General features: G+C 49.2%; 1 protein-coding gene across 6 annotated transcripts in view; it reads right to left on the reverse strand.

The window, feature by feature from the left end:
- Nucleotides 1-19,642, reverse strand: part of KAZN (kazrin, periplakin interacting protein) — a 1,279,571-nt gene that overhangs the window by 34,827 nt on the left and 1,225,102 nt on the right. For 4 of the 6 annotated variants that reach the window (XR_006344824.1, XM_043922881.1, XM_043922880.1 and 1 more), the window contains one exon: nucleotides 18,133-18,256. Coding sequence is in view for 5 of the 6 variants with exons in the window: in XM_043922881.1 (XP_043778816.1) it covers nucleotides 18,133-18,256 (124 nt within the window). In the remaining variant the exon portion in view is untranslated. Of the gene's footprint in view, nucleotides 1-15,758; nucleotides 18,257-19,642 lie in introns of those variants that run through there. The other 2 variants (XM_043922883.1, XM_043922884.1) reach the window with 1 other exon arrangement.

The raw sequence follows: 19,642 nt of genomic DNA on the forward strand, positions 1-19,642 counted from the left end.
TGTCCAATATTTTAATTACATCCTTAAAAACAAACAAACAACAACAACTCTAATTTAGACATTATGGGTTTCCCAGGTGGCGCTAGTGGTAAAGAATCTGTCTGTCAATGCAGGAGACCAAGAGGCTTGGGTTCAATCCCTGGGTCAGGAAGATCCCCTGGAGAAGGGAGTGGCACCCTACTCCAGAATTCTTGCCTGGAAAATCCCATGCACAAAGGTGCCTGGCAGGCTGCAGTCCATGGGCTCTCAAAGAATCGGACATGACTGAGCACACACACACACAGTTTAGACGCTGTTATCATGATTACTTTGTATTGGTAATATTTGCTTAAAATAATTTACCTATATGCTTACCAGTTTCTTTGTTCATCATTCCTTCTTATGTCTCAGACCTCACTTCTAGGAAGAGGTATATTCATATTTATGAAGAGCATGTTTTAAAAGTTCCTCCGTAAAGAGTTTTTGTTGGTAAGCTCTTGCGACTTTTGTTTATATGAAAAATGTCTATATGTCGCCCTTGTTACTAAAGAGTTCTGCTGGGTACACAGTTTTAGGCTGACAGTTTTTTCATTTGCACTTGGAAGACATCGCTCGACTGTCTGTCTCCTATTTGCTAAAGAGAAGTCAGCTCCAGTTTGATTGTCCTTTTGTTAGCTACTCTTCAGATTTTCTCTTTGTCTCTTTTGTTCAGTTTCATTATGATGTGGCTAGATGTGGATTTCTTTTCATCCATCCTGATTTATATAAATTGTGCTTCCTGCATCTGTGGGTTCGTTTTTGAATATTCTCCGCCGTTATTTTTTTACGATTGTAAAAAATACCATTTTTAGAGTCTTTTTACAGACTATTACAGTTCTTTTTTAAAGACCATTTTTAAAGTCTTTATTGAATTTGTTATAATATTGCTTTGGGTTTTTTTTTTTTTTTTTTTTTTTTGGCTGCAAGGCATGTGGGATCTTAGTTCCCTGACAAGGGATTGAACCTACACTACTGGTATTGGAAGGCGAAGTCTTACCCACTGGACTGCTAAGGAAATCCCTCAATCATGATTTCTTTCTCTTCTCCATTCTGTTTGCTCTCCTTCTGGGATCAGACTTTCTTCCCTGTCTTACAACCTAGTCTGTCCAACAGAACTTTCTCTGGTGATGGAAATGTTGCATATAGGCATATCTTGCCTTATTGCACTTTATTTTATTACACTTTACAAATATTGCATTTTTTACAAATTGAAGGATTGTGGCAACCCTGTGTCAAGAAAGTCTATTGGCACCATTTTTCCACCATTTTCTCACTTCAGATCTCTTTGTCAAATTTTAGCAATTCCTTCAATATTTTGAACATCTTCATTATTACATTTGTTATGGTGATCTGTGCTCAGTGATCTTTGATGTTGCTATTGCAAAAAGATTACCACTTGCTGAAGGCTCAGATGATGGTTAGCATTTTTTTAGCAATAAAGTATTTATAAATTAAGGTATGTACACTGTTTTTTAGACAGAATGCTATTGCACAGTTAATAGAAAACAGTACAATATAAGCATAACTTTTATATGCACTGGGAAACCAAAAAATTCATGTGACTTGCTTTATTGTGGTATTCACTTTACTGTGTTGGTCTGGAACCCAATCCCTGACATCTTTGAGATCTGCCTGCAATATACACTGTCCAATATGACAGCTGTTAACCACATGTGGCTATGAGAACTTAAAATGTGGCTAGTGCAACTGGGAAACTGACTTATAAATTTAATTGATTCAAATATAAGTTTACCTGGCTATATGTGGCTGGTGGCTATTGTAGTGGACCAGATTTCTCCTTTATGGGTTTCATCAACCTCTCTCTGTATTGCATTTGGGTAATTTCCTTAGACTTATTTTCCATTTTTAATAGTCTCTCTTCAAAATAAAAAAAAAAAAAAGAAAAAAAAATAAATAAAAAAAGTAAAAAAAAATAAAGAAAAAAAAAACATAAAAAAAAAAAATAGTCTCTCTTCAGCCATTTAGTCTGCTGTTTAGTCCATCCTTTTTTTTTTTTAATGTTACCAACTATATATATTAATTTCTAAAATTTCTATTTGGTTCTCTTTCAACTTTGCCTGGTCTTCCCAGATAGTCTCATGTTGTTTGTTCAGGTCTATGCTTTTTTAGATTTCCTTAAATATCCTTAAATGTTTAATCTTAAATATCACATGCATATTACCATGTATTTGGTATTGATAATTACTATGTCTGAAAGGGCTTGGAGGGTCCAGATTGCTATTTATTAACCTTTCTGCTGACTCCCATGCATGAACTCATATTTGATCTTAAGGGACTCTCTAGCTTCTAAATAGCAATGTTTTCCTCCAGAGAGGATGGACATTGCTTCTGCTGGGGTGGGGTTGAGAATGGGAGTGGGGATGACACCTGGGAGCAGGGACCACTTCACTCCCTGTCAGAGGCCCTAGGAGAATAAGAGTTGCACGTTCTGATGCTTCATTTTGCCACATCCCAAGGAAGAAGGGGGCCACAGAGGATGAGATGGTTAGATAGCATCACTGACTCAATGAACATAAATTTGAGCAAATTCCAGGAGTTAGCGGAGGACAGAGGAGCTTGGTGTGCTGCAGTCCATGGGGTCACAAAGCATTGGACACGACTTAGTGACTGAACAACAACAACAAGGCTTACTCCCCTGTCACTGGTCCTGATGTCAGCATCTATCCTTAGGACAAGCCCCAGTTTTTGCATTTGGTTATCACTCACTGCTCTGGTCCTGTTATTAGATCACGGCCTTTTGTTTTCAGATGAAAGTGCCTTGGGAATTTTCCTTACTGTTGATGGGGCCGGTGATGTATTACAAAGTATGTTTTGTTTCAGATTTAGTGGTTTTGTAGGGGGAGGTCCTTCAGAGTCCACTTCCCCCCTCACTGCTCCAAGTAGACATCCCTCCTGCTGTGGGCACTGTCCACCCAGAACTCTTCATGTTCTGCTGGCGCCATGTGCATGGGTCTGTCCACCTGCCCTGCCCAAAGGAAATCCCTAAGTCAGTGGGCAAACCTATCCATCTCTTTATTACCCGTGCCTGGTTCATGGTGATGCTTAATGCCATTAGCGGTGGTAAACCCCAAAGTTACAGGAAAGGGAGGGACAATATAGTTTTGTTTTTAATTTGAATCTACCCAGGGATCTCTTCTGCTCAACACCCTTCACCAGCTGCCTGGATAAAACCCAAGTTCCTTACATGACAGTGCTCTGTGTGGCCCACCTTTGCCAGCTTGATCAGCTTCTCCTCGGTCTCTCATCCCTCCCTGGGCTTCTTAGGAATACTTCCTCAGTCCTCCTGCCTCTCCTAGCCCTCATCTCTGATTGGCTGTGCCTGCTGCCTTCTCTGCCCAAAAGGTGATCTGCTGTTGTCTAATCTGCCCAAATTCCTACAAAGCCATCAGGGCCCTATTTAAATGTCACCTCTTCCAGGTCACCTAGCCTAGGCCAGTCACCCCCTGAAACACACACCCCTCTATGGCCCCCAGCCCACACTTGTGCTCACACAAGCTCTCATTATCTCAGACACTGAACCGGTACTTCTCAGAGCTGAAGTTCATTAACAGTTATGTAATTGTTTGAAGAGTGTCTGACTTCCTACTAGATATCAACTCCACGAGGACAGGAGCTGAGCCTGGTCTGCTCCCTGTGTATCCCTGGTACCTAGTAAGGGCCCAAGCCAGTGTTTTGCTGGTAAATGCATAACAACCAGCTCTCATATTTTTAAAAAGCTCTGGTTTATAGCACATGTTTGCCCATCTCTGCGATATGCCCACTGTGGCCAATTTCAGTTGCCCACATGATGCCACTGGATGGGGGGTTGGAAATCCGTTTATGAAGCTCTGTGAGCTCCAGCTGCCTGAAACGGAAGGAGCTCTGTACACTTTGGTTAAAAGAAGGCAGGAGGGGTGGGAGGTGAGGAGGGAGAGAGCAGGTCTCCCTCTTTGACTGACCTTCTGCCAGCCCCACCCCCTCGAGGCCACCTTAAGATGCGTGTAGTTCTTTAAATGTACACATGGTCTCAGGAACTCTCAACCTTGGCAGTATTTTAACAACATTTTTTTCTTTATTTTTAATTGAGGGATAATCACTTTATAGTGTTGGACTGGTTTCTGCCATATATCAACAAGAATCAGCTGTGAGTATACATATATTCCCTCCCTCTTGAGCCTCCCTCCCACCCCGAGATCCCACCACTCGAGGTCATCACAGGGCACCAAGCTGAGATCCCTGGAGTATACAGCAGTTTCCCACTAGCTTTCTATTTTACACAAGATAGTGTATATATGGGGCTTCCCAGGTGGCTCAGTGGTAAAAACAAAACAAAAACTCCGCCCTGCCACGTTGGAGACGAGGATATGGTCTCTAAGTCAGGAAGATCCCCTGGAGAAGGAAATGGCAACCCACACCAGTATTCTTGTCTGGGAAATCCCATGGACAGAGGAGCCTGGTGGGCTACAGGGCATGGGGTCACAAAGAGTCAGACACGACTGAGCGACTTAACAGTAGCAGCTGCAGCAGTGTGTATGAGGCAATGCGCCTCTGTCAGCTCGTCCCAGCCGCTCCCTCCCCTGCTGTGTCCACGAGTCTGTTCTCTATATCCGTGTTTCTGTTCCTGCCCTGCAAATACGTTCATCAGCACCATTGGTCTAGATAACCCTGGCAGTATTGAATGACGTTTGAGACTAGACCATTCTTTGTCATGGGGGCTGTCCTGTGTTCAGTACCGTCCCTGGCCTCCACCCACCAGAGGCCAGTGAGCACGTGGCGTGGCTGCTGCCAGCACCCCATCCTTCCACCCTGGGCCCCTCCCGTCCTTGTTCAGCCCTGCTCAGACAGCCGACTCCAGTTAAAACTCCCTGCCCTTGGGCAGTACGGGGGAGCCCCTGTCAGCACTTTTCAAGCCAAACGCTGAATTCTCATTTTTTAAACACTGTATTATAATGTGAAATAGTGACGTTTTATGGCCTGATAACGGCCACTGCATTGGATGGAGATGCTTTCCCCAAGCCCTCGGTCACAGCTCCTATGAAATAGTAGGTGCAATGGTCAGGCCACCTGAGCCTGGGCCGTCAGGACCACACAGTGCGGTCTAAATGGCATCGAGTCACTAACTGTGCAGCTGCTAGAATGATGGCAGGACCCTGGGTGGGCCACCCCGACCCCAGAGCCAAGCGGGCCTTTGGAGGCCCAGAGCTAAGAGCTGATAGCCCTTCCCCCCCAAGTGTCCCTTCAAATACAGTAACCCATGAGGTACCCCGAGAAATTCCAGAGCTCTGCTCTCACCCATGACAACCACTTTCTGCTTAAAAAAAAAATCAAATACTTCCCTTCCCCCTCATTTGTGATGCTGCTGCCCAGCAAGGATATGAGCTATGCTCACTGTATCCCCTGTCCCCAACCTTGGAGGACATCCTCCTCCAGCCACACTTCCTGCCAGCCCTTTCTCTCCACATCCCAAGAACTTTCCCAGAAAGCAGGGCACCTGTTGAGTTGACAAGGCTCTACCCTGCTCTGCACTCATTTTCCAGGTATGTGCTATGCAAGTATTTTCCAATTGTACAGACTTTGGAGGAAGGTGCTCAGAAGAGGTCAGGGGAAGGCAAATGTACTACGATCCAATGACAACTGCTATATGCTTTTTAAAAAAACATGTACCAGAATGTTCCTTTTTCTTCCTTGCTAGCCTGTTGTCATGCTGAAGAGTGCTCACATTTGGGAGAGAAGTCCTTCTTAGAGTCTAACCTGCAACTGGTGTCTCCCACTCCATCTGTTTTTTTTTTTTCCCCCTCCCATCTTCCTGAGAACCAGAAGTGCCCTTTTCCTGAAACCCTAAAAGTGGAAGTTGGACTTGCTGGAACTTCAAAGAATTGATCACTACAACAGGGCAGGCCACTCTGAGTTTCTTGAAACACCTGTGTCTTCTGTGTTCAGCTCCAGGAAATGACCATGATACCACTGTTGCAGAAAAGGGGACACAAGAGGATAGTCATATCCCAGGTCTCGGGCGAGTCCCTGGGACGGGCCACCAAGTGAGGGTCCTTGGCTTCATGCAGGAAAGAATTCACTAGCAAGCCGAAGTGGAGTGAAAGCAGGTTTATTCTGCGTACTCCGTAGGGTGTGGGCCATCTCAGAAGACAAGAGGGCTTCTCTCCTCTTTTTTGCTTTCACCAGCTGGCTGCTGGCCTCTGCGTGTATTCCCACAGTTAATCCTCTTTTCCAACCTGCTTTCCTGGCCAACTTCTCTATGGGTGGGTGGGCCTTAAAGGTGAATTCTGTGGAAGGTGAAGGGGCTCTTTAAGCAGAGGCCATGGGCAGGAGGAGGGTTCCTATCCACATGTCCATATAGGGACAGTGCAGGTTTGCATCTGTGTGGTTCTTGGAGGCAAAGCTGGGGGCAGTGGATACTTGGAGGGTGATGGATAACTGTGGGGTCTGAGGACCTCTAATGGATCTGCCTCTTCCCTTCACTGACCCTCCCATCTCCCCTTCACGCCTCAGGACCTCTCTGCTCAGCCTGCTTCCATGAGCCCCATGGATAGTTATTATTGCGTTGGCCCACCCATTTGCTTGCTGGGACGGGGGACCACCCCTGAGTCAGATCCATGAACCTCCAGCTTGGGTGTGGCATTTGGAGGTGATGCCTCCTTTGGGATCATCCTCATTGAATAATGCACCTTTCCAACCCCCCACCTCCTCAAAATGCCTTGCAATCATCTCCTGGAAATTTCTTGCACCAGTGGTGAGCAACCATATTTCTTGCCCCAAGGCCGATAGGAACAGCAAAGACATTTAAGAGTGGTGGTTTAGTTGCTAAGTTGTGTCCGACTCTTGTGACCCTGAGGACTATAGCCTGCCAGAATCCTCTGTCCATGGAATTTTCCAGGCAAGAATACTGGAGTGGGTTGCCATTTCCTTCTCCAGGGGATCTTGCCAACCCAGGATTCGAACCTGGGTCTCCTGCACTGCGGGTAGATTCTTTATCAACTGAGCTATGTAGTATCTATTTAATTTCTTTTAAAATAAAGAGTGCTTTGGTAAGGCTCATTTTGGGGGCCTTCTTGCAACTTAAGATGCTACAGGAAATGGCAAGGAGAAAACTGATGCTGGTCATGGCCATTCCTCATGTATCCTGAAACACGATTCCTGGGGGTATCTGTATCCAGGGCTGGTGGCCACCATGCTCACTGCAGACTGACACCCCTTTCAAGCCTATCAGTATGTTTACTGGAGCCTTGGCACAAGGCAGAATATCCTAGGAAGTTTCCGCCTATTTGGGGAAGTGAGCCTCTCCCTGCTTTTAGATGAACTCCTTTAATTGTGACACCCCTTCTCTGCCTCCCTCTAGGACTACAATTGTTCTAAAGGCTCATGGTTTTATCAGGTTCACTCATATCTGCTTGGAAAATGGTGTAGGGCAATAGTCTGCAGGACCCCAATTCTTAGCCTTGTTCCATTGCTGACTACATCTTCTTGGGCTGTTTATGTTGCCCTTGGGGCCTCAGTTTCCTCATCTGTAAGGTTGAGACAGTAACACACACTTCATATGATTTTGGTGAGGGCTATGTTAGAATGATTTGTGTTATCTCAGTGTTTACGTCTGCATCCTCAGCCCTTAGCCCTAGGCCTGGCACATAGACAGTGGTCACCCAGTGTTTGTTGAATGACGTACTGAGTGTATGTGAAGTGCCTCCATGGCAGGCCCTCAGTGATAGTCAGCAAGTCATATAGTACTTTCCTCTCCCAGCTTCCATCACTACCTATTCACCCCGCTCCACCCCCAGCCCCAGAAGCCAGTCTGACCTCAGTCCTCCACCTGACCCCCTCTCCATGTCCCTGGGCCTCTGGGTTACAGCTGTGTCCACTTTGATGACTGTGCCTCCTGCTAGGATTTCTGGGAGAGCAAGGAGTCATCCTTTTGTGAGGCTCATCTGCACCTTCACCCGAAGGTGAAGCACTCCCTCCCCTACACCCTCTCCATCTCCGAGTCCCATGAGCCCGGCCAAGCCCATGAGAAATGGTCTAGTGGTCTAGCTGGGCACTCAGGCTGCAGGTGGTCTGACCCCGAGTCCTGCCAGCCATAATTGGCCTCTGGGGCCTCAGGATTCCTGTGCTGATTCCAGGCTTCTGAGGGACCTGCTACTCCCCAAACACCCTAAGCCCTGGGGACACTTCTTGGGGTCAGAAATGAGTGGTCCCCCCGCTGCCTGGCTGCCCAGGGAGAGATGGGCAGGAAGGCCCTCTGGTGAAGGAGGATATGGGCCAATGAAATGGGGATCTATGACCAGGCAGGCCCAGGGACTCTCTGGCTGGGGGGAAGACGAGGACCGTCAACACTGGACCAGCTCACAGAGAGTCCAGATGGGAGGTGGTGGAGCCAGTGGTCTGGAGACATATTGGGGTCATGGAATTTTTTCCCCCCAAAAGATACCCTCAAAGCTCAATAGAAGACCCTGGTTCAATTCCTGGGTCAGGAAGATCTGCTGGAGAAGGGATAGGCTACCCATTCCAGTATTCTTGGGCTTCCCTTGTGGCTCAGCTGGTAAAGAATCCACCTGTAATGCAGGAGACCTGGGTTCGATCCCTGGTTTGTGAAGATCCCCTGGAGAAGGGAAAGGCTACCCACTCCAGTATTCTGGCCTGGAGAATTCCATGGACTCTATAGTCCATGGGGTCACAAAGAGTCAGACACCACTGAGTGGCTTTCACTTTTCACTTTCAAAGGATACCCAGGTGGTGCTAGTGGTAAAGAACCCCTCTGCCAATGCAGGAGATGTGGGAGACTCGGTCTGCTCCCTGGGTTGAGAAGATTCCCTGGAGGAGGAAATGGCAACCCACTCCAGTATTCTTGCCTATAAAATCCTGTGGACAGAGGAGCCTCTGGGCTGCAGTCCATGGGGTTACAAAGAGCTGGATACAATTGAGCACATACCAAGGACACTAAACTTAAGCAAAGTAGATGCTGATATTAAAGAATTGGGGTGTATCACATGACATTTTTGGCTTCTCTTGAAAAACCAGGAGCTTTGGAAGCACTGGAGCCCAGCGTGACTGCTTCCTTTAGATTCAGTGGGAGGGGGCTGGTGTTAGCCCAGCACAGGGCTGGCCATGAGGGTGCTCACAGAGGTGGGTCCTTATCATTGTCACTCAGACACTGCAACGGAGACCCTCAGAGCAGACAGCGGCAGTCACTCCACTCACCTCCCCCTCAGGACCGGCTGCGTGGTGTTTCATGACGACTGGCTGTGAATGGACTGTGTCCTCCCCCGAAAGGTGGACACAGGTTCCCAGAGGCCCATGTTACAGATGAGGAAAGTCGAGCTCTGCCATATGCCAGATGCTTTTACCCACTTCTGATTCCATCTTTGCAACAGCCCTGTGAGGTAGGCAGTCTGATTTCCATTTTACAGAGGGAGAAACTGAGGTTCAGAGGGACTGAGGGACTGGCCTAGGGTCACATAGCTGAGTGCCGGCTCTGGACTCAAACCCAAAGATCTGGCTCCAAAACTTGGTCTTTCCTCGACTCCTCTCTCCGATGGCTTGTGTGTGTGTGATTAGTTGCTCAGTCGTATCCAACTCTTTGCGACTCCATGGACTGTAGCCGGCCAGGCTCCTCTGTCCATGGGGATTCTCCAGGCAAGAATACTGGAGTGGGTGGCCATGCCCTCTTCCAGGGTATCTTCCCAAATCAGAGATTGAACCCAGGTCTCTCGCATTGCAGGCAGATTCTTTACTGTCTGAGCGGCCAGGGAAGTACCCCCCCCACCCCCAATGGCTTGGTTTTGATCAATTCTGCTGGTTCAGGCTATCACTAAAGTGAATTTGTATTTCTTAAACAAGCGTGAGGAGATGGAGGGGCCCTGTAAATGATTCACCATCCCGAGATGTGCTCTCTGACCCTCGGTTTGCAGACAGCCCTCAGATTCCCCCGCCTTGCAGAGAGCTTCCTCTTCTGTCACCAGAGCGCTGGTCCCCATGGTGACAGCTGACAGAGAGCCTTCTCCCCTCCCTGGCCCGGGTCCTCCTGATCACGGGTTCCATGCCACCCCCAGAAACATCTGCTGACTAACAAGGAAGGAAGCTGGTGCTCCTGGGCAGGCGTGGGGTCAGTTTGGATGTGACTCTGGCCCCACTGGCCTGTCCCAGGGAAAGCAATTAGGCAGCTCAGAACTGGTCGGGGACAGGCAGGTGGGCCAGATGTCTGGCAGGGTGGTGTGTGCACTTCTCTTCCTGCCCCGGGGCCCTGTTGCATTAGACTTGGCTCCTCTGTCTACACTTGGGACAGCAGCAAAATGAACACCTGAGACTGGAATTTCTCAGCCACTCTGCAGGGGCCTGTCTGCCTCTGCAGATGCTGCTCACTGACTCAGCTTCTTTCCAAGCAAAGGTGATGCTCAGAGAAAGGTTCTGGCTCCACCTGGCCCTGCGCCCAGCTCACCTCACCTCACTTTTTTTTGGGCTGTGCCCTATGGCATATGGGATCTTAGGTCCCCGACCAGGGATTGAGCCTACGCCTCCTGCATTGGAAATGCAAGGTCTTAACTACTAGACCACCAGAGCGGTCCCTCACTTCACCTCTTCAGGCTCATGGAGATCCCACATGAGCCACGGGGGCTTCTGTGGCTAAACCCTGTCAGAAGTGAGTCTGCTTGTTGTTGTTGTTTAGTCACTAACTCGTGTCTGACTCTTTTGCAACCCCCTCACCGTCACCCACCAGGCTCCTCTGTCCCTGGGATTTTCCAGGCAAGAATACTGGAGTGGGTTGCCATTTCCTCCTCCAGGGGATCTTCCCGACCCAGGGATCTAACCTGTGTCTCCTGCACTGGCAGGCGGATTCTTTACCACTGTGCCAGCTGGGAAGCCTGTTTAGAGGTCACCAAAGAACCACTGCTCAGTATCTCCAAGCACAGGCTAAAGGGGACTGTGGAATCATCCCGACAGCCCCACAGAGCGCCCCAGGGAACCAGGGTCAAAGACACAGTTCTGTGCTCAGTTAAGTTTAGGAAACACAAGGTAGAAAGCAGTGAACTATTTTTCTTCACTTGCTAGAGCCTTGAAAAGCTAGTGTTCATGTTGAATATACTTTGTGCTGCTTCGCTCAGTCGTGTCTCTTTGTGACTCCATGGAGCCTTCCAGGCTCTTCTGTCCAGGGAATTTTCCAGGCAAGAATACTGGAGTGGGTTGCCATTTCATTGTTTCTAAAACTTATTGACCCAGGGATATTTTTTTTTCTCCAGCTGAATCTTGTGGTCTGCACCAGCTCGGGGCCCTGGCCTGGGAGTCAGTAGGCTCAGGTTCCAGAATTGGCTCAGCCACTGATGCTGTGCCTGGCTGTGATGTGAGGGGAGTGGGCGAGAGGCCATCAAGAGCCCTCTCGGCTCTAAGACTCCTGCTCCCTCGAGCCCTCCGCCTGGGCTGGTCCTAGTGGCTGGGGTGAGTTACTGAACTAACCTGGGCCAAGCCTTGGCGTGTTCTGCCTGTTCTGCCTGTCTCACAGGGCTGGTGAGAGGCCAAAATGAGGTCATCCTTGTCACCATTGTTATCATCATGGTTATGGCTAACATTTATCGCTACCTGGGCTAAGCCTTTTATACATAGTAACTCATTTGCAGCTGCTTTGACACTATCTTACTGTTCTTATGTAGAGGTGAGGAAACTGAGGCACAGCCTGGTTAAGGAATTTGCCTGTGGTTACTAGGTAGCAAGTGTCAGGACTGAGGTTTGCACCCAGAGAGTTTGTCCAGAATCTACATCTTAACCTTGACCCTAGCCTGCCTGTGAGAGGGCTTTGTAAACTGTAAAGTGCTGTGAGCTGGGAGTGGCATTGTTCAATGCAGTCTCACTGTGGTTCATCCAGGGGAATGTGTCTGGCCTGGGAGGATGTCCAGTCCTCAACTTGCAGGCTTTCAGAAGCTGGGGGGCCCAAGAGTGGCCCCCACTTCCCAGTTCTGCCAGGGTTGAGCAGGGAGGGCCCTGTACCATCTCTCTCTGATGGGGAGGAGGGTAGGCAGGGAAGTCTGGGGGTGCACTTGCGTGCATGTGTGCTCAGTCGCTTATGTCCGACTCTTTGTGACCCAGTGAACTGTAGCCCTCCAGGCTCCTCTGTCCATGGGATTCTCCAGGCAAGAATACTGGAGAAAGGTTGCCATTTCCTTCTCCAGGGGATCTTCCTGACCTAGGGATTGAACTCAAGTCTCCTGCATTGCAGGCAGATTCTTTACCATCTGATCTACCAAGGAAGCCCTTCCTATCTCTGGTTGAACTTAAATCTATTCAAATCCTGGGGAACACAGGCCATGAGGCCAGTGCTTTCCAGGCTCCAGAACACAATCAGCTGGCATTTCTGAGCCCACAAGGAGGAAAGGGTTGTTACACCAACTTCACAGGTGAGAACACACCAACTTCACAGGTGAGAACACCGAGGCTCACAGGTTAATCGACTAGCTTGAAATCAGATGCTGGTCCAGAGCTAGAGCAATTGATTACCCAGGCCTGGCCTGGCCTGGCCTGGCCCAGCCCCACCGGTGGCCTGCAAGGGTCCTCCAGATGGAGCAAGACATGCAATCTTAGATTCTCTTGTTTAGGTGCAATTAACTGCTAGTGCCTGGTAACCCATTAAGAAAACAGTCAAAGATTTCCAAAGCCTGAAACTCAGAAATGCAAACAAGCAGTCAGCCAGCGTTTTCCAGGGACTCTGATTCAGAAGCATGGCTAATGCTCTGACAATGTCAAAGGCTCCCCCTTGGGACATGCTAGGGACTAGGAGTCCTGCCATTTTCAAGAAGAAAAGGTCAAGGTTTTCAGTTGCTGCTATTCTTGCTTCTTAGAGATTAATCCTCTTGGGATAATTTTCTTGTGGATTCAGTTTGTTGGGGAGGTAGAGTGCAGGGGTTCATATCTGCGCATTTTTTGGTAACTGGGCTTTAAGGCACCACATAGTTGTGGCTCAGGTATGGGTTCTCCATGCACCAGCTGGCATCAGGATATGTCCCCTCAATCTCTGTATACAGTGACACTTCCCTGGTGATGTGCTATGACTTCGCTATTTCAACAACTTCTAACATTGGGTCAAGATCAAACCCCTAAGTTATTTTTAAGCTTATAGGGCATTCTTTTATATTATAAAATTATGAACCTATTCTCTTATAATAGGAGAAGGAAATGGAAACCCACTCCAGTATTCTTGCCTGGAAAATTCCATGGACAGAGGAGCCTGGTGGGCTACAGTCCATGGGGTTGCAAAAAGTTGGCCACGACTGAGCATATCAGCATCCTCTTACAAAGTTAATCACATATATTCCCACTTGATTCTTCATCAGCACCAGGTTCCTTTTCCTTGGGCACAGGTGGGAAGTCAGGGGGCATGGCAGGTTCTGCCCCACCTGATGGGGTTTGAGTTGAAAAAGCTTGAGTCGTTTGTTCAGAGCAGATGAGAGAGGGGGTAGGGTGTTTGGGAGGAAACGCAGGTTTTTGGTGAGAAGGCCTGTTGATACTTTTAAACTCATATAGTCACAGGCCCGATGATGCCATCTCCTGCAGCCCCACTACACCTGGATTCCCCAGGAGCCCAGGTTGAGTGATACACATAGCAGCTGCCCAATAACCTTGCGCATAGTTGTCGGGAGAGGCTCCTGGGACCCCCGGGCCTTCCTGTAGCCAGGAGGGGGCCTCCCCTCTGCCCCACCGCCTCGTCCCCACCAGGAAGCGGCAGCTCTGGTACCGAGAGGGGTTCCATAGCAGGGCAGACGGAGGCCATCCCCTGCCTGAGATGGAGAGCTCGTGCTGAACCACAGTGTGTTTTCTGAGCCTGGTAGAAAAAGACTAACAGAAATAGACTCTGTCACAAAAGCCAGGAAAGTGCTAGGCTGTGCCAGAGGCTACTGGTGGGTGAAAGTAGGGGTGGAGTCAAGTTCAAACCAGGCCCAGCAGAGAGACTGGAGGCACCCACAGAGCTTGGTCCCAGCCCCTCACTGCCCACTCGAAGGAGTCTTTCAGGGCACTACAGCCTTGCTAGGTTGGAAGCCCAGTTCTGTTTCCTGGCTCCTTGATCCTGGATGATGTACTTTGCCTGTTTTCCCATTGCCAATGGGGCCTTTGGAGGGTTAACTGAGTTAATACATGTCAAGCGCGGAGCATGGAGCTTGGCCCATGGTAAGTGCCCAACAAATGTTAGATGTTATTATTGTTATCACTACTATTAGGCCTGCCAGCATGGGTGGGAGAGCACGCAGGGGCCACTGTGGACAGCCATGCAGGCTGCATACTGCGTACCATCCACACAGTGGTAATGCAGTGCACAACCTGTGCAGCTGTCCGTGGATCCTGAAGACAGGGCAGCCCTACTCCAATTTCTAATATAGTGACACTTGAATTTGGACCCTTTGGGGCAAGGTCTGGAGATTAACCAAGGAGGGGAGTGTGGCTTTTGAGTAGAGCTATGTGGATTTGAATCAGGTGTGGCCTGGCCCTTGAGAAGGTATTGCAACACCGACGGCAAGGATCTTGACCAGATCACTCCTTTCTGGGCCAAAGCTTTCCCTCATCTGATCAGTGTAGGGGGTTGGGTTAGTTTTGGGAAGGCAAATTGGCTTTCTCTTTGAATGCCAATGCTGATTGATTGGCAGTGGCTGTCGGAGGCTTTGTAAAGTGAAGACATGAGAGGCCATATGGGGCTGGGTGGGAAGGGCTCTAATTGTTCAGTGATGTCTGTTTTGAGACCAGGGAGAGAGGAGCTGTGGCACGTGTGTTCGGGCCATTCACGCGCCTCAGATAACCACGCTCCCAGTGGTTCATCAACCCTGGCTGTACCAGAGGAGGTTTTACCACACTGATTCAGCAATATAGCACCTGGCATTGGTCATTTTTTGTTCTGAAAGCTCTGCAGGTGATTCTAATGTGTGGCCAGGTTGACAGCTACTGGGGCACACGCCCCTCAGTTCCTGGCAGTCCTGCAGTCTGTAACTTCTCGGCATGGTCTATACATTTATGGCACTTTGAGCTTTCTTCTAGTAGAAATGCAAGGGGCGTTAAAAAGGCTAGTCTTTCAGTCTTACTGCTGGAGAGGATTTGTTTTTAAGTTGGGAAGCAGAGGCTGAAGGCACAGCTGTGATTGTGGATTGGGGTATCCAGGTGGCCTCTGAGTTCTCAGGCTATACTACGGAGTTTTCATTGCGGGAGGACTGGGTTTTGCATCTGGGGGCGGTCTCATGGGGCTCAGAAAAGCCCAGCCCACTCTGGCTTCATTAGGGAAGCCCTGTGGCTCCTTTAATTTCTCTCTCAAGCTCCTCTCAGTCCCCAGAGAAGGCAGGAAGTCGGGACAATGCAGAGGCCCACTGAGGTCTGCAGGAAGTAATGTGCCCCAAACTCACAGGGGCCCGTTGTGGGTCTTTTGAAGGAGTGCTGGGGGGAGAAGGAAGCAGATGAAAGCTGACTGGGGCCACTGGGCTGGAGAATGCAGGGTCAGGGCGCCAGGCTTGGAGGTGGTGCCTTAGGACCACGGGCAGCCCTGGATGCTGATGGCTCCTCCAAATTACAGTCAGGGTGGCAAAGATGAGATGTTTCTGGGAGGCCACCCCAGCCTCAGCCCCTCCATGGGCCCAGAATCCAGCCAGCTTTCCTCGGCCCCTCCCATCACCCCCACAGGACCCAGCCCTGAAAGTCCAAGGGGCGGGTCATGCCGGGCTTTGCCTCCCACCCGGAGTAAGATAGAAGCAATCAAATAACATAGAATTCGATCATATTTTAAAATAAGCTTTATTTAGATTTTTTTTTATATTTTATATTTGCATCCATGCCTTCAAGAAACCTTTCCCACGGGAAAGGTTATTTTCATCTAATGTTACCCATAACTCATTCGCTATTTGACGTAGTTCTCTTAAATAAATCATCCTTAGTAACTCTTAGAATTATCTCCTAATTTACAAAAACTGAAATGAAAAGGAACTACTAAATCATTATTACCAGGAGGGGTTGCAACCTTATTTTCTTGTAAGTAAAGGGAAAAACAATAAAAATCAACCAAAAGGGAAAAAAAAAAAATTCATGGGGGGAGAAAAGCATTTCCTAAAATCTCTCTCGCTCCAGCTGCTCTCCCTCACCGCCAGGCTCGGTGAAATGGCTCAGCCAACAGAGCCCAGAAAGATCCTTAGTAGGTACCCTGCCTACTTTAGGTACCTTTTCCAACCCCCATCAGGTCAGAAGGAAAGGGAGCAGCCGACTGGGGCTTTTCTGTTTTAGAGACTTTGGAAAAAATATCCTATCCCTTCTGATAAGAGATGCTTCAGCATTTAAAAATCTCTTTGTTTCTTGGTAAGAGCTGCAAACATTACGGTTAGCAGAAAGCGCAACTACTGTTGTTTAGAGGGTGGGTGAATTGAGCTGTTAGTAGTTAAGGTGGTTCAGAGTGGGAATTCGAAGGTCAGAAGAACAGGAAAGGCTAGTTTTAGGCCATGGGAGAGCCTGGCTTAGAAGCTCACATGTTCTCCATCACCCGGCCTTACAATGCTCATAGTTCCTTTGCTGGTGAAGCCTCACTGGGACCAACACTGCTCCCCAAATAGGCAGGCATTTCTGCCAGCCCTTCTCTCCTGGGGTGAGTGGGCTCAAGCTGCTGTGACAAGTTGGAGGACAGGGCCTGAGGAATCCCAAGAGACTCTGTGAGGTGTGGGGGGAGGGCAGAGGTGCTGGATGCTGTGTCTCCAACAGCCCTCCCCCTTGAGATGGGTGCCTCCCCCATGACACCTGCTTGGCCAATGTGCAGAATTAACCAAGGATGAGAGAGACACAGCTGCAGGGAGGGGTGGGGGCCGCTCCAGGACCTCTGGGGAACCCACTTGTGCCGAGTGTCCCTGGGGTCCTACCCTGTGGTCATGCGGTCGGCTGTCTTGCCCTGTATTCAGCCTCTCTCCAAAGACAGACCCAAGAGAAGGTGACCACAACATCAGGCGCTCTGTTCACTGAGGTCAGTGCTCTGTGTTTCAGATAAATAAATATGTATAGAAAGGCCTGGAGAGAGCTCTAGGTGTGAGAAAGGCAGAGCACACTTTCCATGCAGGGGCGGGACAATGGGGGAGAGAAAAGAAGAAAGAACAGAAAAAAGCAAGCTTGGAAATCCAATGGTCCCTGGGTTCTGGCCACCCTAAACTCTACCTTGCACAGTTTGGCAGCAGCATGATCATAGAACAGACAAGTCAACAGAGAACCCGCCTCCCGCCCACCCCCGTGGAAAAATATACATTCCAATATTTATGTAATAATTTAGCTAGAATAAGTCTTCTGCATTTGTGCAAATAAATTAAACGGAACAATTTTCTTTTCCCCGTAAAGAAAGAAACGGCAACGCAATTTAAAAACTGGCAGGGCATTAAAAAGAGCCCGTTTGGCCTCTGACAAGCCCAGCCGGGACAGGGCCCCTTGGCCGGGCTTGCAAGTCTCTGCAGAGAGTGGACCTTACCCTGATGACGATGGCCTTTTGGGGTTAAAGTGACTTGGGTGTGCCCGAGAACAGGGTCTGGTCCCACGCGTTCACACTGGAGGGGGTAGGCAGAGTGGGGTGGTGGTGGGGGGGAACATCAAAAACAGACCACATCCTCAGGGAGACGGGCTCCAGAAGTAGCAGTTTGGACGAGGGACATTTACAAGCACAGAGGGCACAATAGTTTTGTTATTTACAAATACACAGCAGTCCTTCAAGTTTTCAAGTTTCATAAAAAGGAGGCGGGGAGGGAAAGGGACCAAAAAAATCCCCCAACGAACCGAACAAAAAGAAAAAAAAAAACATTGAAAAAAACAAAAACAAACCCAGATTAACAACACAACTGTATCGCTCCAAGGACAACAGAGAGTTGACATGTTCACACACGGTTGTAGTATGTACATCAATTACAGAGGTGACGACGCAGGGGAGGGGCCCACGTGAGCAGGCTCGGCCACACCCACGCCCACGTACGCGCGAGATCGCGCACACACGCACCGCCATGCACGCCCAGCCGCACACCCCCCCGCTCGCACGCACGTCCACACGCACAGACACGCCCGCTGGGCAGCAGGCGAAGGGAGGCGGGTATCACCAGTCCGCGTCCTCCTCTATGTAATAATCAGGGGCGGTACCATCAAAGAGGCCGGGGTCGAGGGACTTCCGCTGCTTCCCTCTGGCGAAGACACGCGAGATGGAGCCGAATCCCATCTTCTCTTTCTTCTTTTTCCGTTTTTGGTCTTCAAGATCCTCTAGTGACTGTGGAGTCGGGCCAGGTGATGGATGCGGTGGGGAGAAGAACAAAGAAAAGCTGAGCTGGGGCGGAAGACAGGTAGGGGTAGGGGTGGGGGGCAGGCAGGGTTGGGGGGCGTCCATGGGTAGAGATGCTAGGGTCTGCCCCTCACTCACTGAGCGGACTTGGGCCTGTTATAGAACCTCTTGGGGACAACACTAGGACCCATCCAAAACTGTCATGAGGATGTCACTAAAGTGAAGATAAAAAAACGCTTAGAACAGCGCCTGGCACATAATAAGCATTCATAACAGCTGTTGTATTTAAATTCAGGGTGCTGTCCACAGCCTTCCTGTGCTTGTAGAGGGCTTGCAGAAGCATGCCCATGCATGCTGTCACAGCTGGCCACAGGGCCCATGAGATGAGCCCTTTGGAAAAGGGGGCGTTAGGAGAACACGGGCAACCAGGGAGGAGAAAACCAGAGCTTCATGTCAGCCAAGAGCAAGGACCCTGGACCTTAAGGTTCCCAGGTCTGACAAGTACTATACCGTACTGACAAGTACAGTACTGACAGGAAGCAGTACTGGCCTCGGTAGAGCTGGGAGGCCAGGGTTGGGTTCTGATCTTGATTATGTCACTACCCGGGGAAACCTGGAGAGCCCCCACCTTCTCTGAGCCCAGTTTTCTCATCTTGTGATGTAGGGATTGTTAATAATGACAAAAACAATGATGAGAAGGAGGAGCTCTTTCTCTCAGGATAACTATGGATTTGCAGCTTTGCAAACTGTCAAGTATTTTATACAAAGATGCAGGGTGGTGGTATTGGTAAAAAAGGTGGAGGTTAGAGTAATGGTTCCTCAAATCACATCAGAATTACCTTAATTCCAGCCACCTTCCCCACACCCCAACCTGGCAGATTAGAATCTCCAGGGTGAAGGGCCTAGGAATCTGCAACAGAAAAATCTTCACTGGCAGACCCTGGTGCAGACAAGCAGTCCAGAAGACCAGCGTGTGGGAACCCTAAGATGAGAGAGCTGACCTCGGAGAACCCCTCTGATCCTCAAATCCATGTTTTCCTCCCTACAGCCCCTTTCTCGCTCTTAAGATAGTGTACTGAAATGTTAAAAATGAATTTTAAAAAGTTTCCCGTAGTAACAGGTCCAAAGAGCCCAAGGCCCCTGTCACCAGCCTGTGGCTGCCAGGAGAAGACACTCAACAGGGTTGCATGGAGGACGTGGGATGCTCTTAGTAGGTCCACAGATCCAGAAGAGGAGGTAACAGGGCAAATCCAGGTGCTGAGCCCAGCTCATGCACCAACCCACATGTGACTGAGGTTGTGGCTTAACTCCTCTCTGCCCTGGGTGCCCAAGTATGGATGTGGGAATGCTGAAGGCCCAGGGGAACAAGTGAAG

Source organism: Cervus elaphus, chromosome 14 (genome assembly GCF_910594005.1).
Source record: "Cervus elaphus chromosome 14, mCerEla1.1, whole genome shotgun sequence".
NCBI lineage: Eukaryota > Metazoa > Chordata > Mammalia > Artiodactyla > Cervidae > Cervus > Cervus elaphus.